Source organism: Triturus cristatus, chromosome 4_1 (genome assembly GCF_964204655.1).
Source record: "Triturus cristatus chromosome 4_1, aTriCri1.1, whole genome shotgun sequence".
NCBI lineage: Eukaryota > Metazoa > Chordata > Amphibia > Caudata > Salamandridae > Triturus > Triturus cristatus.
This window is the reverse complement of record NC_140585.1, coordinates 1,160,405,236-1,160,425,703: the sequence shown is the minus strand read 5'-3', so window position 1 is coordinate 1,160,425,703 and position 20,468 is coordinate 1,160,405,236. Positions and strand designations below refer to the sequence as shown.

Here is a 20,468-nt window from a genome sequence, read left to right as displayed (position 1 = left end):
CTCTCAACATGTGTATCCCTTCCTTCTTGAAATGATTGTAACTAACCCAATCGTTTAGCTCTCTCAAATTTATTACCGGTCTCATTCCTTTCTCTTTTTTCTCTACCAAAAACAAATTGCTTACGAATCCGCCTTGAACTTCTCTTGCAGGCTCTATTGCACCTTTCTCTTCCAATGCCAACACCTCCTCTGTCACAAGCATTTCCATCTCTTTTGTGAATCTTAATATTTTCGGTACCCTCACCTGAACTGGAGTACCGATGAAATCTATCCTGTAACCAACTATAGTCTCCAACACCCAAGGATCTTGAGTATTTTCCTCCCAACGTGAAACAAATTGGGCTAGTCTGCCGCCCAATTTTGATCGTGTAACAGAATGGTCTGCTAGAGGTCTTACCTGAAACTCCTCTTGGTCTCCTCTCAGCACGCGAGCCTCTTGCTCTTCCCCTCTGCCTTTGTGGAAAGAAACTTCCCTGATCTGACCTCGAGAACACATATCTCCTCCAAAACTTGCTCCATAGGGTCTTGAACCTCTTCCAAAATTGCTTCTGGTGAAGCCTTGTCCTCAGCCGGGAAACCGACCCCGTGTTCTCCCTGCCGGCCCAAAAACCTTCCTAATGTCTTTTTGGACCTTGTGTAAGCTATTGAAGGTGCCTACATATCTGGCCATGTCCTTCACGAAATCATCTCCGAAAAGTAGGCCCTCACTTTCTTCACCCAACTCCTTGCCAGCCAATTCTGCAAGCTTTGGGTCTATTTTAAAAAGAATACTCTTTCTCCTTTCTATACACAAAGCTGCATTCGCATTTCCCAGCAAACAAATTGCCCTTTGCAGCCACTGGCGCATCTCAATTACATCCACACCAGTGTTACTACTATGAGCTTCCTCACACCTATCAAATACCTTAGTCAGCGGGCCCAAGACGTCCAAAAGCCTATCTTGGCAACCCTTTAAACCCTTGTCAAGTCCTCTTCTTGGATCCCTACCACCTTTATTTATAAAGGCCAACATCTTCTGATCTAATTCAGGTGTGTATGCCACCTTACTATTCAGACTAGGCCTTTGGCACTCCGATCGTAGGCTTGTTCTTACCTCTTAAGGTATTTTTCTTCTAATCCAAAACCTTATATACTTGGCTACATGTTCAGCCGGAGTCCACTGTGGTGATAATGGATGCTGAATCAACAGTGGGTCAAACATTTCCTCTCCTTGAGGATCCACAAATTCACCTATTTCCATTTAGATTTCTTTTTCATCATATTTCCTTTTCTTTATAGGTACCTCGTCAACATCCAAATCCTCCAGGCTAGAACTACAAGTCAGTTCCACATCACCTGAGGTTGAACTTGAATCACAGGACACCGCACTGTGCTTCCTTTTTTGCGCCTTTATTGCGCTTATTTTGGCCTTTATAGCCTTTTCCTTCTGAACCTTACGTTCATCACCAACTATTTTTTTACCTTTCTCCACATATTTTCTTTTCTCCTTCCTTTTTCCACTTACACCAGACCTCCCTGCCACAACCTCGACATCCTCAGTTGTCCAATAATTCTCTTCCTCACCACTTTTCTGTCTATTGTCTCTTTTCCTTAAACTTTTTTCAAAAGTATCCTCTATTTTCTTATCTATTGATGCTGTCAATCCATCAAACATTTTCTCCATATAAGATTTCACCTTATCCTCCAAATTTCCCTCCATATTTTCCATTTCAATTAATATTTTAATTTATTATTTTCAAATATTCCTCTCAAACCAAATAAGTATCCTCCTATTTTTAACTCTCCAACCAAGCTCCAAATCCTACCTCTCAAAACTACACCTTTCAGATTCCTAACCTTCCTGACCAAAACTCGACCTTTCTGTGAGAAAAAACGATCGTTCTCTGTCAAACTGACATCTGATCACTTTGTTTTCCCTAAATATGGCCGAATGTAATCCTTTACTTTGTAAAGCTCTCTGCCCAAACTCGCAAAATGGCCGCCGTACGTTGCGGTTGTACGGCGGCTCCTTAATTAAATTTTCCATTCTATTCACATCAAACGCGCTCATGCGCCACCTAAAAGCCGCTCGAGGACCGTAACTACGCACGCGCTGAAGGGCGCATAGCAACACTCCCTTCGAATCCTCTCGTGCGTGGCTCTACTGCTCTTGCGCACGTAACGACCTCCTCAACTTTAAACGGTAAATTTACTTTACACCAAGCCTGCTTTCCGCTTCACCGCCTACAAAAACATCCACATACTTATTACGACTACTACCTGAGCCTCTCTTCCCATGCGTCATTCACGCTTTAAAAGCCGACATATTCATCTTAAAAAGGCTCAGTTTTTTTTTTTAACTACCCTCTCCAGCTTATCTCACAACCTTAAACCTTATATTGTTTTCTTTTAACCTTACATTACTAGCTAAATTAGCTTCAACATCTATATTCCTTAAATGATTTAGTTCATGCAAATGTACTTATTTTCTTGTTCGAGCAGCAACAAAAGAGGAAGATGGCTGCCTGTCCAGGGATATAAGCATGTTCAGTGTTCTAGAGTGTTTATTCGTATTCTAATTCCATGTGATGTTGCTGCTGTTTGAGTAGTAATAAAGGAACGATGCATAATATTGGCCTCCGAGCCTTGCCATAAAATCACTTTGCCAAGATCGCACGATTGTTCTGTGTACTCATACGCACACATGTAGGGTACTGCGCGTATAGAATCGTTGTGGCCTGCTCGACCGTTTGTGTGCTGATGCTCGTGCAAAGTACTGCATGTGCAGAAAACTTTGCCGGCCTGCTCGCGCCTGATTTTCTCCCCACCTCTCAGCGCCGTAAATTATAGGATTGACTCGGCAGAAAAAAATTATTTTTGTTTTGTAGAATAAAACACTCCTTGGCCATCCACCTCACCGCTTCATAGCACTCCTGTGCTCTTGCTTCCGCACCATCACATTTGTTAAGTGAAAGCCTCTCAGACTTTAAGTTCCTCCTGGCTTCACTCCTGGAACCCGCTCATTGCCAGAATCATATCTGGCTAATTAAATGTCCACACGTCGCTGGATTCAGGTAAGGGTATTTATTAAGAGTTACAAATGGGTAGCTTCTTCTCAGAGAGAAAGCTTGGGCTAACTGCTGCTCCCAGGATTCTTGGCATGTTCTCCACCTTACATTCCACTTGGGGATTCCATGCCAAGGCTTCACGAGTATGCCACAACATACCATTATTCTGAAAGACCCAATTACATTTTTGTGGCTTTCAGAATGACTAGGAAAACTTTGGTCATAATTGCTTTAGAGCACATTGAGATTTTCATAAGGCTACAAGGGGCAATCTGAGAGTAAGAAAAGATGTATTGGCTTGCCACCAAAGATAGAAAGAGGCGATAAAAGAGCACAAAAGCCTTTTAAGAGAGGAAACCTGGAATTAGATCACACAAGCTAGCATTCTCACCCATAGCTCTCTTTTTTAGGAGATAGTAATGCATCAAAATTGTGCCCGTAATAAGGATGGTTTGGTGTGTTCTCATATATCCTCTGAGAGCTGGGTAAAACAGTTTGAATGGGTATATGACTAGACAGATGTAGAGATGCCTGATCTTGATCCAGCTCCTCGCCAGGCTTCATCGAGGGTTCAACTAGAGAAAGTATCTGGAGCATTTTGATGGCTGGCAAAGAATAAGGCTCCTGGCCACAGTGGGGTTCCCTCAGACTCATAAATTAGAATGCCACATATGGGTATCCAACCCATAAACACTCTTTCAAAAGTAGTTATGCCTTTGTCTTGGTCTCAATCTATAATTATCTCAGTGTTCAAGAAAGAATATATGAATTTTAGATCAATGTGGAGCAAAAGGGGATCTAAAACCCTCTGAATATTGCAGCTCAAGCCCAGATTTAGAGGGAGCAGTGAGTTGGGCACACCCACAGACAGAAGGAGTGTCATAAGCATTGGGAAGACCTTTGGCACTGGGTGCACATTAAGGCCCAGGGTGTGCTCACCCTGTTCTTCCAGCCAAATTCTCACAACTCGGACCGAAACCACTACACAGTAGGGTCCTTAAAGGTGCCTGGCTGACCCTCCATGCTCAGCTAAAAGCATCTAAGCAGTTAGAAATGCGGTAAGTGAAATATGTGTGTAATAATAAAAGTTTGTATCTGTTTTGAAGATTATTGTGCAGTCCAAGGCTTAATGAAGGAACTGACGTGGGTGAGACACTCAGATTACAGTAATACCAGCTAACACTTCTGTCCAATCAGTGCTTTACTTTATAAAAGAAAAGTATTTTAATACACACAAGAAAAATAAACCACACATAATACTAAGATACACAATAAAAACTAGAAGTCTCTACGATCCTCTGGGTCGTAGTTCTCACCCCAAACAGTATTATTGCATAGGGTTGCTATTCAAAGCAATGAGCAATGGTGACAATATTTGTATTTCAGTGATTTGACTTCAGCAATTGACTTGAAGTCCAATGTTCCTAGTGCTCCTAGTCCTAGCTCCTACCACCATCCCTTACTTGGAGAAGACACGACTCTGAAAGTGTCCGATGTCCAGTTAGGATTCCTGATGCCTCCTAAAGCTAGCTCAAGGGCTACTGGACTAGTAGAACTCTGTAACTGTGCAGTTACTGGAGTCCCACTAGTCCAGTAGCCACTGGGCTAGCTTTAGTGGAGTAGTTGCAGGCCTAGATGCTAGTACACCGTGATATGCTTAGATGACACAAAAAGAGTGGGGTCTGTACATCAGAGCTACCTGGTGCCAATTAATTTTTCTAATATCTGGCGACCCCCAGGGACGGTGCTACTTGCTGCTGGTCCAGGACAACCAGTTGCAAAGCTGGAGACAATTCAATTCTTAGGGCAGGAATCAAGGGTTCTGAAGGTAAGTACTTTAATTGGGCAGCTTTCTCTGTCTACAGCTGGTAACTAGAAGCACCAACGACTCAGCTCCGGGACGAAATAGTCTCACATTCATTCATTGACAGTAAAGAGCTTTCTGTTTCCTTCATTGTTAGTTTGCAGCAGGCTTCCTTATCTTGACCAGCTGCCTCGTGTGTCCCGGGCTTTAAAGTGGCCACCCTTTCACTGCCACCTCCCACAGGTCCCTGCAAATAGCTGATTGTGCGCTGAGATGCTGCAAAGTCCTTCGCCTGGTGAGCTGAAGCCTAGCTCCTTCCGTCAGGCTTTCATATTCCTTTCCTTGCGTAAATCATTCATAGAAACACCTCCTCCAGTCCATACCCTAGCCCTGTCACAAGGAAAATGGTACACCAAGTGGGTTCCGCCCCTTCATCTCTGCTTACTGAACCCCAGTGGTGTGAGGCCTTTCTCAGAGGACGAGCAAAACTATGACTAGCTCCCTCACTGGCTGAAGAGGCCAGTCGTTTATCATTTTCAGATGGACAGGCGGATCTGTTAAGGGGGTGGGCTACTTTTGAATCCGTGGTGCCTCTCCAATCCTGGGGGCATATTTCCTTCATGTTCGCTGTGTTATTACTGCATGGGGAGATCCAGATGTTCTCATTCCTGAGGGAGCTGGAGTATCCAGGAGAAGTAATACCAGATGGGTTTACTTTAAACACAGTGACTCACCAATCCCTCTTCACCCAATGCACACACTGTGAACAACCTTAACTCAGACACGATAGATGCCAAAAGAGCCAAGGTAAGGGAGACTGCACAGACTTTACCAGGAGGAAGCTTGTAGACAAACTCTCCCAAGAGTACAGCTACCCTGGACTATAGGTTAATGTTGCTACCACTGATTAGAGAGGGGGCAGGGGAGACACTCATTGGACAAGGGTGATTGTCATGTTCCCTGAGGTAAAAATCAAATATCCTACAGCAACTTTACATTGACTTGCCACGTCAACAGAATGCATATACTCCAGAGCCATGCCCGTCCCCTGACTTGCTATCTGATCATCATAGGAATCTATGTTCCCTTCTGAGATCATCTTGTTTTCCTGCACAACCCTTCCCACCTGCTGCTGTCATGTTTGCAGGTTCATCGGTCCAACGTTTTTCTTGCCCACCCTTTATCCAGCGTTTTAAATTTCTCTGGGGGTATGCGGTACTGCCAAGCCCAGCAACATGTCCTTTACCACAGCGCTAACGCAAGCTTTGCAGCTTTATTCAGCTATTTTACATATTTTAAACGTTACCTGTTACTCGTGCTGCCATTTCGGCGATAGGCGCATTTGTAGTCTGTCATTTGGGGGTATTTAGTCAGCTCTGACCTGCACTTTAAATTGTAAATCCACCCGCATTTTGCGGGAATTAGGTAGACTTTGGGGGGCTACTTTGTAAGCGAACGCGGTGTCTTGGCCGCCATCTTGGGTGAGGGTCCTTGGATCGGCCTATTTTCAGGCGCCATCTTTCGCGGGTCCAGAGGATTTCCTCACAGGACTCCCGCGCGATTTTTACTGTCTCAGTATATAAGGAGATGTGCGTTCAAGCGCGCAGCGTGGGCGCGCAGCGGGCGCGCCGGAGGTGCGCCAGAGGTAAGCCCGTTTGGGGTAGGCCCGTTTGCGCCCGTTCGCGCACAGGTCGCGACGGGTGCGGGGGATGCTGCTTCTTCGCTTCCTGCTGTGTTAACCTATTCCAGAGACATGCTACTAAGCCTCGATCCAGGTACTTTATTACGCCGCCAGCCTTTCACCACTGCTAGGCGGAGTCAGTCCCTGTCCTGTGGTCTGCTTAATGTTAGATCTCCTAGCAAGCACCACATGGAAATTGCACTGCTCATAGAGTCCTGTGAGTTAGATGTTCTTTTCATGACAGAAACATGGACTAGAGTGGACTGTGCGGTAGAACTGGGCTTAGCCTGCCCTCCTGGTTATAAGATCAGGCATAACCCGCGGGTGGGAGCTAGAGGAGGTGGTGTGGGTCTTATTTATAGGGAGTCTTTGGATTTCTCCCAGCTTGAGACTAAGATTATCTCTGGCTGTGAGGTATTAGGCTTTTCCCTGAAAGGACAGGGAGGTACTCTCTACTCGGGGTTATTGTGTTATCGACCCTCTGCTAGTACTTTGTCAGCAGTACCTGAGCTAATCGATACCATCTATGATCTTTTTAATACCCATGCCAGGATTTTGATTTTGGGAGATTTCAATTTACGGCCAGATGGGTCTACAGGGTCTGCTTTCTTGGACTTAGTTCAGGCCTGCAGCAACATTCATCTGCAGCAGTTGGTGTCCTCACAGACTCACATTAAGAACCATATTCTCGATTTGGTCTTTGCAGATGCCAGTCAGGTTTCTGTTCGAGACATCCTCCCTCAGTGTTGGACGGACCATGCCTTAGTCCATTTCTCCATCGCACTCCCTGTGGAGGCATCTAGGAGTGGGAGCACTGGTATTATGACCAAGATTGGTAGGCAGTGGTCGAGGCTACTGAAACAATCTTGCCTGCCGTCCCTGCTGGTAGAGGGTATCCTTCTAGGAGATAGTGTGGATGAGAGCTATGAGTCTCTTAGCCGGAAAATCTTGGACTCTCTGGAAGTATTGGCTCCCCTGCGGAAAATTAGGGATAGGTCCAAAATTGCTATGCCTTGGTTTACAGCTGAGTTGTCGCAGCTGAAACTGCGTTGCAGGCGGGCAGAGCGGACCTGGAGAAAACAATATCTCGAGCCGGATAAAGTCCTCTTTAAACAGGCACTGACGGACTATAAGACGCAGATTAAGGGTGCCAAAGCGAGATTTCTTGAGGAGTCGCTACTACAAGCAGCGAATAAATCACAGACCTTATTTAAGATCTTTAGAGACCTCTCTCGACCAGTCTGTGCTGCTAACGACATCCCAGCTTCTCAGGCTCTGTGCGACTCTCTGGCGCAGGCCTTTGAAGATAAGATCGCTTTGATTCTGAGCAAGCTTGCTTTGTCGACCACGCCTGCCATTCATTCTGTGCCTGTTACCGTGCCGGCGACTGATTTAGAGACCGTAGAGGTAGATGGCAGACAGGTACGGCTGGACAGCTTTCCACCTCCGTCCTTTGAGGATTTCTGTTCTTTGGCAAACAGTGTATCCTCTGGCTCCCCTAGAGACCCTTTGCCACATAAATATTGGAAATTGTTCCAAGCGGAGCTTTTTCCCCCACTGTATGCTATCTGTTGCCAGTCCCTTACCTCGGCTCGAGTTCCGAATAGTTGGAAACTCGCGGTGGTCTCCCCATTGCTGAAGAAAGAAACACTGGATTCCACCTGTCCAGCGAATTATAGACCTATATCGCTGCTCCCTTTTCCCATTAAGATTCTGGAGAAACTGGTCACTAAACATCTGTCCGTTTTTATGGAGACTAACATCTGTCTGGACGTGACTCAGTTTGGCTTCAGACCAGCTCACGGTACTGAGTCCGCCTTGGTGACCGTCCTGGACGATCTTCGTTCGCGAGTCGACATTGGACGGGCAGCCTTTTTAGTGCTGCTCGACATGTCGGCCGCGTTCGATACGGTCAACCACGCCATCCTGGTCAATAGACTAGAGGAAATCGGAGTGACGGGTTTGGCCCGTGAGTGGCTGGTTTCTTATCTGGGGGGCAGACGTCAGGTGGTAGCCTTGCCACCGTTTCAGTCTGACATCAAGGTGGTTGGGCAGGGTGTTCCTCAAGGGTCTGCCATCCGCCCCATTCTATTTAATCTATCTTCGGCCTCTGGTGAGTTTGATTAAATCATTTGGCATTGCGGTCATTAATTACGCTGATGACACGCAGCTTATTTTTTCCATCGAGGGTAAGGATGCAGTGTCTCTGGAGACCTTCCATCATTGTATGGCAGCAACCGCTGATTGGCTGAGGCAAAACTCCCTGCAATTTAATAGCTCCAAGACAGAGGTACTGCATTGCTCGATGGATCGTGTCTCCCGCCCGCTGCCATCTGATTTCTGGCCTACCTCCTCCCAGGATGCTCCTTTGGCAGCAGGTTCCGTCCGGAACCTGGGTGTGATGTTCGGGCCCAATCTTCAGCTAGACGTATTTGTAAATAAAACTGTGGCCACTTGCATGGCGTTGCTCCGTATGCTATGGAAAATCCTTCCGTTGCTACCGGTCCATGCTCGGACAGAGGTGGTGCGTGGCATTATATTAAGCAGGTTGGACTATTGCAACGCATTGCTGTTAGGAGCACCCGCCGATTTGGTGGGTAAACTGCAACGAGTGCAGATTATGGCTGCTAAGTTGGCCCTTTGTTGGTAATAAGTCGAAGCGCCAGGATACCCTTTGGGTGACAGTTTTTGCGCTTTATAAATACGCGATACAATACAATACAATACAATGTCAAGTTCAGACGAAAATACCAATGGTGTAGTAGTTAAGAGCAAATTGGAGGATGGCCAGGAACCTTTGCATCTAAACCAGTAACCTTATTCCATTATCCCATTTGGTTTACGAGAGTGACTTCGACTATAATGTGGACTATTGACTTTCCTATTTATATTGGCATTTTGAAATGTTAAACTTATTGTAAATCCATTTTGTCCCTGACAGTTTCGACATGTTTGTATAATTTGCCCACTTCCCCGTCCAAGTTCAACTTTCCCCTCTTGATAAAGTCAATATTTGATTTATTTTTGCCCCATCTTACGCACTGTCCACAATATTGTATCTTATGTTATAAAAATATATTTTGATATAATAGTATAAACCATGTAAGAAAAATAATCTTGAATTTATTGTTGTTATTTTGGCGGGAATGGTTGTTAATGTGCAAAATGCAATTGGCTGATATTAATGTGAACAGTATAGGAATATAGAGGTTGTTATGAAATAATTTCATAAATGTTACCAGCCTAAACACTATGCATGACAAAACACACAATAATATTTTCATGAGATTAGGTTAAGTGTTACAAAGTTGAAATTTTTAAAGGTGCTCACAGGTTAACGTTTTCTAAATCTGGATTTGAGAATCTTTCAAAGTATCTTTAAGAGAGTGAGATGTTACGAGAGGTGTGCAGTGAATTGGTGAATGTTTTTAATGTCCCCTAGTGGGGATTGGGGGTGGAAGTTTCTGTTGAAGTCTCTGCTCTGCTGATTGTGCTTCTGACTTTGGTTGTGATAGTGGTTGCAGTGGTGGTTCTGTTGGTGGTATAGAGATGAAGGCTTGTGGGTTTTGCAGGGGATTCATAACATGGTTTGTGGGTGTTGTCAGCCTCCTAGGTTGTGGTGGCCCAGTGGAATCCTGTGCATGCCTTGACTTGCAGATGGGCTATGGCACATTTTACTTATTGCCCTACTTGTCTGCATGGTCAAGGCACGTTGCCTTACTCTCTCTCACCTCGGAAATTAAGATTTTCACGGTGCAGCTTTGCCATGCCTTGGCAACGTTTCACAATGTTATCCATGGTACAGGCCTTCCTTTCAACTCTTCCTCCTCCCATGCCATGACCGCTACTTCTTTTTCTGCAGTTGCCGCCACTAAAATATCTGCTTGGAGGAGCGTTGGATTTTCTCCTGGGCTTGCCCGCCATTATTCTCTTTTGGTTGTTGCAGCATCATTGTCAGACTCCATGTCCCCAATACCTGCAAGAAGATGTTAAAAGTTGACCCACATATAGCGTATGCTCAATTCTTCACCTGACTTGTTTCACAGTAGATTTCTGAAAGAAGTAACACTTTAAGTAAGTCACATGCGAGCATGTTAAAAGAATGAAGATGTGGGTTGATCTGTGCATGGAATTACTATACTATATGCAACGTCAACTCAACTGTTCCACCCACGGATACTTGCTTTGTAAATAAACTCCTTAATGGCAGCTGCCGAACAAGTGATCTTGAAGATGGTGGTGGCAAGGTAACCCTAGATCTAGTAGCTGGCGAGAAGATTAATGCGAACTCTAAGTTAGAGAGTTATGAATCAAAAGTTAACATTGGCATTTGACACTAATAATGCTATGCAGAGAGATACCCATGAAAGTAATTAGTGTTCCCAAAGAAAGAAATTAAAAAGCACACATTTGAAAAAACACACATACAAGATGCTAAGAAATTACTTGTAAAGAAATATAGTTGCAAATGTCAGATGTTCACAGACTTAATGGACCAATGGATGGCAGAGGGTTGAACTGTTGCTACCAATATGTCATCTGTGGTGTTGGTTGCACTGGGGCCACCAGAGGCTCTTGTCTCACTGTTCGCAACAAGAGAGGCATATACAGAGCAATAAGACATCCAAACACATACATTCTGTTGGTACAATATCTTGTTTGATGCACTGTAATACAAATGCGCAGGGCCCTCTCCTGGACATTATCAACTGGGCTTAAGGAAAGAGTATGTGCTGATATTACAGTGCCATGTAGTAGCATTAATACACGTGGCAGAGGATTTTAGAGCCAATGATTCAATAAAATGGGAACGTGGGTGGAAATTCAGATATGTAATAGTAGACATAAACCTCTTCTTTCACTTATGAAGAGAGGTATATGTTTCACACAAACCCAAACGAACCCCCATCATACCAGTCTCTACCATCCACCTGTATGCTGTGTGTGGGCAGACTCCGTTTTGGTGTTGGGCTAGGAGCAGAAGTAGAGTTAGAGTAAGGTGGTAGATGGGACGACAACATAAGCCCTTAAAAGTGGATTAAAAGAGTGAGCATATTTTTGTTAAACTCATGACAATATTAGTTATAGGTAATTGAATTTGTACATCTAAATGAAACCACAAAAAATATAACCCCTGTTACGGTCCAGCAAACAAAGTTATATAATTCCCCAATAGTGTGTCAGAGACATTGATTGCATTGTGACCTAACTGTGTGTGTTGTAGGGTTGCGTTTGGAAATTGCTGCTGTATGTCGCCCTGCTGCATTAGGAAGTTTTCTTTGCGGCAGTCAAATTACTTATAATGGTGACTGTATGAGAGGAAGATAGAGTAAAAAGTGGATAATGTAAAGAGTACAGTATTTGAACAATAAGTGTGTTAGAGGCTGTCTGTGAGGGATATGTGTGTGTGACATCTGTATAACTAGAATGGGGTAGAACAGAATTGCGCGAGTGGTTGTTGGATAACTTGTAGGGATTTAGTTCTTACATGGCCTTACGTTACGTTAGGGCAGGGCCACGGGAATTCTGCGACAGGAGAGGACCACGTTTTGCAGCTGGGTACACTGAGGGCCTCATGTACAAAGGATTTTATCCTGGGTTTAAGAAACCTTTAGGAATCGCTATTGGGAAGGGGTGTGTTAACAGCTTCCCTTCCAAATACTGGATTATTACAACATGTCATACTATTTTGCGACCGAAATCTGGTCCCAAAACATTCGGATTTTACCATCCAGTCTTCTTAGCCATTCCCCGTTGTAAATGTTGACAAAAACATTGTTTAGGAGTACCATTGACTACTTGTAAATAAAGGTTTATGCAACTTTTCATTTTTTTTTTTTTTTTAAACGAATCCTGTTATCCTTTAAGCAAAACGTGGGGCATTTAATGAAAAAAGGCATTATTTAAAAAGCAATCACAGACATGGTGGCCTGTTGACCCGAGCAGGCTAACATCCTTGTGATTGTGGCCAGTCTTAGTGGGTCGCAGTTTGCAAACCACTTCATGAATATTGATGAGGTAGCGCAAATTATGACCCTCTGCAATTCTGTATTTTTTTTAACCAACGTATTAGTACATCGGTCGGTTCGAAAAATAGCAATGCATTCAGTAGAAGTCAGTGCGTTCCAAATACAAAATTGCAAATCATTTTTAGTTTCAATTTACAAATTCTTATTTGAAATCTGTGTGCATGATGCCCTCAGTAAGGGGGCAAGAAAAGCCCATCATGCAGCGCAATGCGGTCCATTTTGTGATAGTATTATTTTATTATGTTGTCAACAGTTGTTTAGTGCAGCATCTAAAGGATACCGTTTTTCTTTGAACTGCTTTTCCCTCCATTGTAATGCTTTCTGTATTTTCGTCTCTGCATTTGTACTCCATCTTGTTGAAGTCGTGCTACTATCTTTTGCCCCTCAGGGCTCAGGAATACGCTTCCACTATGTGGCGTCTGGCGAGAAAGGCAAACCACTGATACTGCTTCTACATGGGTTCCCGGAGAACTGGTAAAGAGACAATCTTGATTTTCCCTGTCTTGGGAATAGTGGCCTCAGTTGGTTTGGCACTGAATACTGAGTGATTGTGTATTGCCCAGTAGCCCCTAATGGAGATGGTATGTGGCACACAAGGCACAAACCCTGTGTTGGTGAAATTAGTTAGTACGTTTTACCATGCTCTTCGGTGCACCATTTTCTTTTTACTTTTCACCTCCCTAACTTCTCAAGTGCTGGTGCTGAGCGTGTCTGTATCCACTGCCAGACTGTTGCCTACCCAGGTGCCTGAGTGCCCCCTGCCTCTCTTTTAGTGGTATGTAGCATTTCTGTTTCTGATTAGCATCTGCTCCTCTCTGTGTCTTTCTCCCTCATACTTCCTGTGCTTGCTTTGAGCGTTTGTATGCCAAGGCTCTTGTTTTCTGCTTCTTTGTTTTATTTATGTCCAGCAGGGTTGATGACTTGTGCCCATGTATGAGTCCCATCTTTCTCCCACTATCGCTCTTGAGTACTCACACATTCTCCAGTTTGCTCTGTATATTACACTCTCTATTTCCCTCACATGTTGTTGATAGCTTGGCATCTCTCCCTCCCTCTCCTGCCCGCGCACTCTCATTTCTTCAAGCCTGCTCACCAGCTCTCCTTCCATCTTAATCTCTCTTTCTTCATTCTCCAGGTTGCTCTGTATATTACACTCTCTATTTCCCTCACATGTTGTTGATAGCTTGGCATCTCTCCCTCTCTCTCCTGCCCGCGCACTCTCATTTTCTCAAGCCTGCTCACCAGCTCTCCTTCCATCTTAATCTCTCTTTCTTCATTCTCCAGTTTGCTCTGTATATTACACTCTCTATTTCCCTCACATGTTGTTGCTAGCTTGGCATCTCTCCCTCCCTCTCCTGCCCGCGCACTCTCATTTCCTCAAGCCTGCTCACCAGCTCTCCTTCCATCTTAATCTCTCTTTCTTCATTCTCCAGTTTGCTCTGTATATTACACTCTCTATTTCCCTCACATGTTGTTGCTAGCTTGGCATCTCTCCCTCCCTCTCCTGCCCGCGCACTCTCATTTCCTCAAGCCTGCTCACCAGCTCTCCTTCCATCTTAATCTCTCTTTCTTCATTCTCCAGTTTGCTCTGTATATTACACTCTCTATTTCCCTCACATGTTGTTGCTAGCTTGGCATCTCTTCCTCTCTCTCCTGCCTGCACACTCTCATTTCCTCAAGCCTGCTCACCAGCTCTCCTTCCATCTTAATCTCTCTTTCTTTCCCACACAAATGCTCTGGTGACAGAAGTCTTTTCTGCCTGCAGGTTCTCCTGGCGCTATCAGCTGGAGGCTTTTCGCAGCAAGCACTGGGTGGTAGCCATGGACCTGCGAGGGTATGGCGGTACAGATGCCCCTTCTGGACGTAACAACTACAAGCTGGACACCCTGGTGGCTGATATCAAAGATGTCCTTGAAGCTCTAGGTAATAACACAAGTACATGGCTTCCAATAGGCAGCTCCGTTCCTGCTTTTAGTTAATAACTTATTGTATTTCATAGCACTTGTCAGTGTACTGAGACAAGCCTTGTTATATGGCATGTGTTTAGATGGCCGGGATCCTTATGCATTTTCAGACTACAGGTGTGTATTATAGAAGCATTATTCATATTATGCTGCCCCCTTCTGGTAGTTTACATGTTCACATCGTGGCAAAAGGAGACTACTCAACTTCCAGAGCTCCAAGTATCAGACAACTTTCAATTAATCTCTCAGCCCCACCTGCAGGTGATTGTGCACCAGATTTTTTTGTATAATTTAGACAGTGTTTTGGCAGTAGAATTTATAAAGTGGTATTAATGCAACAGTTGAATAGTTTGCACTTCCTCTATATTGAAATAGGTATTTCTTTTCTTTGCTAACTAATGTTCAGATTCATTATGTTTCCTACGTGTTGCTCAGAGATGTAAGTCTGTAGGGATAGGAGTCCTAGGAAGGCTTTGGAAACCTGTGCGTCCCAGCTCTATGTGTGGTTTCTAGCCTGCCAGGAAGACGGGGCAGGACGGATGGGGTGCCGTGGCGGGCTCTATCCAGGTCGTGTCGGTGTCATGGGTGGGTCCAAAGCTACTTTTTAATACTCATAGGTACCCATGTGCCGACATGACCACTGTGATAATCCATGGGCCACGTGATGCCACCTGTTTCAGGCAAAACGATGCCCATGACCAATTGCTCACCGCCCAAGCGCAACACAAAGGGCCTGAGTGACAAGGGGTCTGTCCGTGCAAGCCAAGTGATGAAACAAGCTGGACCTAGGGCAGGCTGTGCAATGACTGCTGTAGAATGGCAACTAGTGCAGAGGGGAACAGTGGGCCAGCCAGAAAGTTAAGCGAAGGGGCAGGATGGTCCAGCTGTAGCACAGTCAAAGGACTTTAGATTCCAAAGGTCATATTTAGTCCTTTGAAGTTATTTTTGGGAATGAATCTTGCATATTTTAACTTCTAGCTTTAGCGGTTAAGCTTTATCCATCTCGTATTCTGTAATATTTCCAATATTGGACCTAGGAAGTAATGTAGTCTTCTTTCAATTCTCTAAAGTGGAAATTGTGAATTAACTTACTAGCCTTTTTCGATGTGTTTTCTCCAATCCAAAGGTTTATGTTTGCATCACACAGGGAGCTGCAGCCTCGCGGTCTTGCGATGCAACCTCAGTCTCCTTACGCACATTGTTGATCATAAGTGGTGTATCTTCAGCATGAGGGGGAACCTCTTCTCCTCTCGTCATCTTACTGAGCTTTCCCATTCTTGTTAAGCCCGTTCTCCTCTCTCTGTTCACCGCAGGCTACAGCCAGTGTGTCCTTGTTGGCCATGACTGGGGTGGAATCCTGGCTTGGATGTTTGCTGTGTACCACCCTGCAATGGTGTCTAAACTCATCGTGATGAATGCACCGCATCTGCCCGCGTTTCAAGGTACAGTTTGAACCAATCAAGAGAGCTGATCATAAACAAGCAAGCCTATGCGAGGCTTTTATTTTTTAGCAGGTCTTGTGGTATTTGATGTAGTACAGATGCAGATACAATCAACAACTTCACAGATAACGTTTTAGCTGTAGCAGGAGCATCCTGAGAATGAAATGTCATGATGTACTTTTAACAGTGCTGCGTGTGGGGCATCCAGTGGAAACAGGATTACATTAGGTGTTGTACTAGAATATCGTAGCCAGAATATTGTCTGACATCAATGAAGTGGTTAATTTGTGCCGGTGGCTTCCGATGCTCGGCACCAGCACTTAATTATTAACACCGGCACTTGTGACAGTTTACCATATGGTGGGGATGTTTCATTTATTTAGAGACCAGCAGTACAACAGTTGTTCTTTAATTCAATATACATTCAAAACGACTAATACCTACCTCCCAAGCACTTCTTATAGCGTTGTATAGTATGAATTATCACACTTATAGGATTATGATGGGTAGTAGTTATGCACAAGCTGTCGTTGGCATCGCTGGCATGAGCAATGAGTGTTGCAATCTGCAAAGGCTCCTGACGAGGGCCCTGCCACTTAATTTTTTTATAAATTAAGCACTGCATACATTTCATATTCTAAATATAGCTCACAAAAATATCCCCCCATACAAGTTAGTAACAGAAAAGGTACATTCAAAGGGGCGATAATTTTGTAAATTATATATTTTTTGGTAATCCATTTTATTGTTTTTTTTAATACAATTTCAATCCATAAAATGAACAGCAACATGAGACACCATCAGCCCCAGACCGAGTATAACATTTCCGTATACAAACTTCAGTACAAAGCATTAAGAAGCATTCAGCATGTCTAGGCCCAAACCGTAGCATTCCCACTATTTGCCCTAGATTTTGGTATGTTTCTGTGGACAGCCCCTCGCCGCATATATGGGAGCTTCCTGTTGTGTTCGCCAGTCTACTTCCCTGTGTCATACAGCAAATGTGGGTAGATGCGGGTGGTTCCATAATAGGGCTATGTCCCTTTTTCCCACCATCCTCCTTTCTCAGGTCTTGCCAAGATCTTCCATGATTCCCAATAAATCACTTTTCGGTGTCAGGGTAATATGGTATTCCAGTAGTCGGGACAGAGTGTCGCCGGGCACACTCCAATATTTAGTAGTGAGGGGACACAGCTGCGTCATATGGTAGATATCTGCTTTGGTTTGGTTGCAGTATGGGCAGGCCGAGGTCGCCATCCACCCCACCAGCCAGAGGTGAGCTGTGAAGAAAGTGAAGTTGGGTCATCCGGGGGCAGAGGAAATTGCTAATTCGCGAGAGGCCTGCAGGCCTTGCACCAATCTGTGTCTTCAAGGGAGCCCATCCAATCATCCCATTTGTGTCTCTGAGGACCTAGGGGGTCGGGCGTTAAGTGCCAAGGTTCGGTATAGTTGCAGAACCCCTCCACTTCCAATAGTCCCCATAAGGAGGTTGGCCTCTAGAGAGTTGTATTCGGGTAATTCCACCAAATTCATTTGTATTCTGCTAGGGTGTGTCGGAGCTGGAGGTATTTATGGAACTGCATTTTAGAGAGGTGAAACTGTGTAACTCCTGAAAAGAGCTTAGTCGGGCTCCGTGCCACACCGCCTCAAGAGTGGAAATCACGATCTTGTCCTACTTGACAAACCATTCCATTTGCGTGGTGTGGTAAAGAAGGTGCCCATGCCACAGGGGAGTCTGTTCGGTCAGTCTACCCGAGCACCCCGTGGAGTGCAGTGTTGCGCTCCAGGTTAGAAATACCAGTTGTGTAGTGCCAGGTAGGTATGGGGCATCGAGTCCCCCATATAACACTCCCATCACCCTGTCCAGTCCAAACACAGAGAGGTCTGTGTGTATGCTGCATCACTTCATCCCCCAAAATCCAGTCATTTATTACTAGGAGGTGGGCAGCACAGTAGTTGAATTGTGTGTTGGCCATCCCATCCTTCCTTCGCATGTCATGAATCTGCATTTAGTCATGGCCATGTGAGCGGTTTTTTAACCCATAAAAAGGAGCAGATGTCGGTGGTTAGGTTTGTGAACCAAGTGTTAGGGATCCGCATTTGGAGGTTTTGGAGGGTGTAAAGGAATCGGGGAAGGACCGTAATTTTATATAGGGCAACCCATCCCAGGATATTGAGCGGCAGAGAATCCAAGCACGTGCGGTCCATTTTCATTCTGGTGACTAATAGGCTGAGACTTAGCCTCCACATAAGCTCAGGCTTGAGAGCTATCATGACTCCCAAGGCAGTGGATTGGTATGCCATCCTGACAGGAGAGCGAAGCTATGTTTCAATGTATTGGGACCAGCAGGTATTGCGTTTTATTGAGCCTGGGCCCTGATGCTTCTTCCTAAGGGCTAGTAGTTGCAGGCAATGGGGACCCCGAAAGAGGGGATTCGTTAAAAACAGTAGAACATCATCAGCAACCCGAAAGAGGGGATTCATTAAAAACAGTAGAACAACATCAGCAAATAGGGTGTTTTTATCCTCAAAACCCCACCCCCAACCTTCCCAACTTGTGATCTGGGCATCGCAGCAGATCGATCTAGCTAGTGGTTCAATGGCGAGGGAGGGCAACCCTGACAGGGTTCCTCATCAGATCGGGAAGCGCTCAGAAGGACACCATTGACCTGCACCCATGCTGTTAGGTGAGCATATAGGAGCCACACATATGAGCGGAAAAGAGGTCCAAAACCCATGTGGTCGAGAACCCTGACTAAGGGATGTATGACGGAACCACGCATGCCTTTTGACACTGCGATTACATTGTGGGTACCGTTACCACACGTTAACTTTACCACACAGGATTTTACAACGAATATGCCTTTACCATGCATGCCTTTACAGCAAATTTAGTTGTAAAGGCATGAATGGTATAGGCATATGCGTGGTAAAGGGTTTACATTTAAATGTATTTTACATGTAAGTATAAACCATTTTTATGTATACATATATAGAGGGCTTATGCTTATCTGTATATACTTTACATTTAAATGTAAGTATTTTACAGGTAAGTATAAACCCGTCATATGTATATATAAAGAGTTTATACCTATCTGTATATACTTACATTTTTGTGGTAAAGGCATATGCTTGGTAAACGTTTCTACAGGTAGGTACAAACCCTATTTTTGTGCATATGTGTGTGTGTGTGTGTATATATATATATATATATATATATATATATATATATATATATATATATATATATATATATATATATACCTACTGGCAGTCGCCAGTAGGTAGTTATAGTTAGGACCTATTTTCCTTAGGAAATCCGCAACATTCTATTCCCAATAACTTTGGCGCCGATTGACGAATCTTCGCAAAATATTCAAAACTTTTGGCCAGCTCCGGTCCGCTCCTATCCTGAAAGTCTCGGGATGATTCGTATAGCGGGGACCGAGAAAAAAGGGGGGTCCCAAAACGTGCTTTCCCCATGCAATTTCCCATATGACCTTTAGCCGCAGCTGCAACCCGAACTGCTGAACGGAATTACACCAAATTTGGCAAAGAGGTAGTCCTCAGTTCAGACTCGTGCCTTTTGCTTTAATGGTGTCAATCTGTTCAGTAGTTCCTGAGAAAATCAAAATCAAAATCACATATATATCTGGGCGGAGCCTAACCACACATCTCATCGTGAGATCTGATTGGCTGTCAGAACTTCATCCAAGAAGTGTTGGCAGCCATCTTGGGACCAATATACATGATAGCACCTCATTAAAAAGCATTGCAGTTAACAGAAGGTTTTAAGACTTTAGTTACATTATAAATCATTTGTTGATGGTATCATACTCATTTTAGGAATCCTGGTGTGTTCTAAGGTGATTTTACCATGTGAAAAAGCCTCCTGCTGGGATATCATGAATCATGTTTGAGAGAAAAATATTTTCTCATGCTTTTTCCACAGAGGTTTGGAAGGTGATCTATAAGCTAACCTGAAATCATATGTTCGAGGCATATGAGCTGCAGATCACACACTTAGGATAAGATCGCCATCTGGTGTTGGGCTCGGATGATTGCAGGTTGTTGTTGTCTTTGGAAGAAGCCTTTTGGTCACTAGATAGGTGACTCCTCCTCTGGACAACAGTGCGCATGGGCATCCACTCCATCCTCAGATTGTTTTTTTCCGCCATTGGGTTCGGATGAACTTTTCCACTCCGGCTGAAAACTTCTGAAAATCCAGCTTTCGAAATGAAAAACCTTTACAACTCGACGTCGAAATCCAATCGGACCGGTTCCGGATACGGCTCATGGAAAGGACACCTATTAAAAAATGCCCCCAATGTGGAGCAAAGTTCCCCCACAGTGACCACCACAAGGTCTGCAACCTGTGCCTCTCGCCGGATCATAACGAATCCAGCTGTCCAGCCTGCGCCGCATTCCGATCCAAGAAAACTATCCGGGACCGAAGAGCTCGATGCCATATCATGGCCAGACCAGCTCCAGACCCAGAGGA

The 20,468-nt window shown here is 44.5% G+C and overlaps 1 protein-coding gene across 1 annotated transcript in view; it reads left to right on the top strand.

Moving 5' to 3' along the window:
- EPHX3 (epoxide hydrolase 3) overlaps window positions 1-20,468 on the top strand; it is a 196,219-nt gene that overhangs the window by 23,566 nt on the left and 152,185 nt on the right. Inside the window, exons 3-5 of the mRNA XM_085654322.1 lie at window positions 12,950-13,035; window positions 14,327-14,484; window positions 15,839-15,967. Coding sequence (XP_085510448.1) covers window positions 12,950-13,035; window positions 14,327-14,484; window positions 15,839-15,967 — 373 coding nt within the window. The remainder of the gene's footprint in view (window positions 1-12,949; window positions 13,036-14,326; window positions 14,485-15,838; window positions 15,968-20,468) is intronic.